At 47.9% G+C, this 2,214-nt stretch overlaps 1 protein-coding gene across 1 annotated transcript in view; it reads left to right on the top strand.

Moving 5' to 3' along the window:
- The first annotated feature begins 1,675 nt into the window (after positions 1 to 1,675).
- The window catches only part of LOC100478860 (thrombospondin-type laminin G domain and EAR repeat-containing protein), an 11,387-nt gene continuing 10,848 nt past the window's right edge, over positions 1,676 to 2,214 (top strand). Inside the window, exon 1 of the mRNA XM_034650299.1 lies at positions 1,676 to 1,854. Within this exon, the coding sequence (XP_034506190.1) occupies positions 1,676 to 1,854 (179 nt within the window). The remainder of the gene's footprint in view (positions 1,855 to 2,214) is intronic.

A 2,214-nucleotide genomic window follows, 5' to 3' on the forward strand; every position in this document is an offset into this window, starting at 1 on the left:
GGCACCGAGAGGAGCTCGAGAGCTGCAGGTTGAATCTCAAGGCATTTGCCAAATGTTCATGCTATTCAGGCAAGATACTAAGAAAGCCAGTGGGGAACCATTAAAACCCAAGCAGAGTTTCTGCAGCCTCGTTGCCAAGGAGACTCAGAACCCTGATGACTGGCCAAGGAGGAGCGGCTGTCGGGTGGGACCCCCGGGCAGCTCAGGCCCAGGAGTGGGGACACAAGCCGTGGGGCAGCCTCAAGTCAGGACGAGTCTTCTGCCCCACTCAGGCTGCCAGCCAGAATGACACTCTTCGGAAGAAGAGAAACTCATCCAGAACTGCTAGAATTTTTCATAGACGATGTCAAACATTCAATCAAGAATTACAGTCATGCCAAGAGACAAACAGATGATAGAAACAAGCCTGAGATGACAGTGTTGGAGTTAATCAGACACAGACTTTCAAGATAATTGTGAAAGTGCTCAGGGAAATAGGTGTAAAGAGGGAGATCTTTATTGTAAAACTGAAACATAGACGAAGAAACAAGTAGAAATTCTAGACTGAAGAGAACACAGGACTCGCATTTATGAACTGATGGATGGGTGCCATAGTAGTGTGGGTGGCGGACAGGGATCGGACAGCGAGAATGGCACACTGGGACGGCGTCTTTAAGGGCCAAAACCAAAATGACTGCAGAACTGGGCTAGAGCTCCCCAAGAATGCCGTTCGGAGGTGAAGGTGCCACAAATCATTGCCCAAACAGTAAACACGGAGCGGATTCCATGTCAGAAGATGCACTTTGAAGTCACTGTCACGGGAAGCTCTCAGGTAGGATGGCCGGAGGGCAGAAGTGCAAGAAAATGGAGGAGAACATGAAAGGATAAACAACAGGGCATATAGAGTGGAAACTGGCCCACATTTCCATTCGTAATGTTATAACATGTAGTATATTTACGATTTCCCATGGGCTCTACACAGTAGAGATGAACAGTGCGGCACGAGCAGGGTGAGGGGCTGAGGTGTGCTGGGGTCTCAGGGTTGTTCTGGAAGTGGCCCCTGCGCCCGTGTCCATCGGACTTGACCATCCCAGGAAGGTGCACTGTAGCCTCTGGGCTGACCTCTGAGACAGTCCCGAAACCACGGACAATGAGTAATGAATGGGGGAGTGGAGATAAATAACAAAAATACCCCGAGACAGCCAGGAAATAATGTGTAAAAGAAACATATAACATTTTAGGCAAACAGAAAACATACAATCAGTTCGCAGATATAAACCCAATTATCAATAATTAAATCAAATGTAAAGTGTTAAATGTTTCCATTTACAAATAAAGATTGTGAGTCTGCACAAGAATGGAAACCCCGCATGCTAATTCTAAGAACTAGACCCTAAACGTAAGGCCGCAGGAAGTTTGGGGGTACGAAGGTAGGCAAGATACTAACAAATACTCAGGACAATGTGGGATTCTGTGCAGCTGCAAACAAGAAAGAGAAATCCTTATGTATTCATAGGAAAGAGCTCCACGTTATATTGTTACAAAAAAAAACAAAGTGGATAGAATGGGATACAATTTGTATTTTAAAAATGTAGAACAGACGATAAAGTCAATCTTCGTTATTCATGAATTACTCACTAAAATTTATTTGTAACCCAAATCAACACTCACAGCGTGTGCTCGGTCATTCGCGGACATGCGGGAGTGCGCCAAATCTAAGACGCGACCCGCGTTCCCCGCTGAGGTGGGACGAGGCTCTGCCGCCTGCGTCAGCCCCCAGGCCGAAAGCCCGTCCTCCCACCAGCTCCTTTGTGCCGGGCTCTGTGCTTTACGCCCTGATTTTGGGGCGAATGGGCCCCAGGCGTACTGCCGCAGGTAGGGTTCTGGGCACAAGAGGGCTCATGTGCCCTGCGGAGCAAACCCGCGTCGCATAAGCCTTGCTCAGGCGTGAGTTGAGATGCTGGTGGCCGTGAGTCCGCTGTAAAATAAGATGTATGTCAAGTATTTATTAAATAAGTCGCTTTAAACAGAAACATCAAACGGGCCGTGTATTGAGGGTTGCTGAAAATCTGACCAGAGCTTGCAGGGACCCAACCCCGTATTCCCCGGGAGTGATGGTTCAGCGTTGCCAGCATTTGCTAATTCAGTGTTTTTAGTGACTTTCTGGATCCTAGGGACTGTGACTAACGAGAACGCACCATGTGTGCCTGTGTGTGAGCAGAGAGAGAATAAGAG

The sequence above is a fragment of the Ailuropoda melanoleuca genome, chromosome 1 (genome assembly GCF_002007445.2).
Source record: "Ailuropoda melanoleuca isolate Jingjing chromosome 1, ASM200744v2, whole genome shotgun sequence".
NCBI lineage: Eukaryota > Metazoa > Chordata > Mammalia > Carnivora > Ursidae > Ailuropoda > Ailuropoda melanoleuca.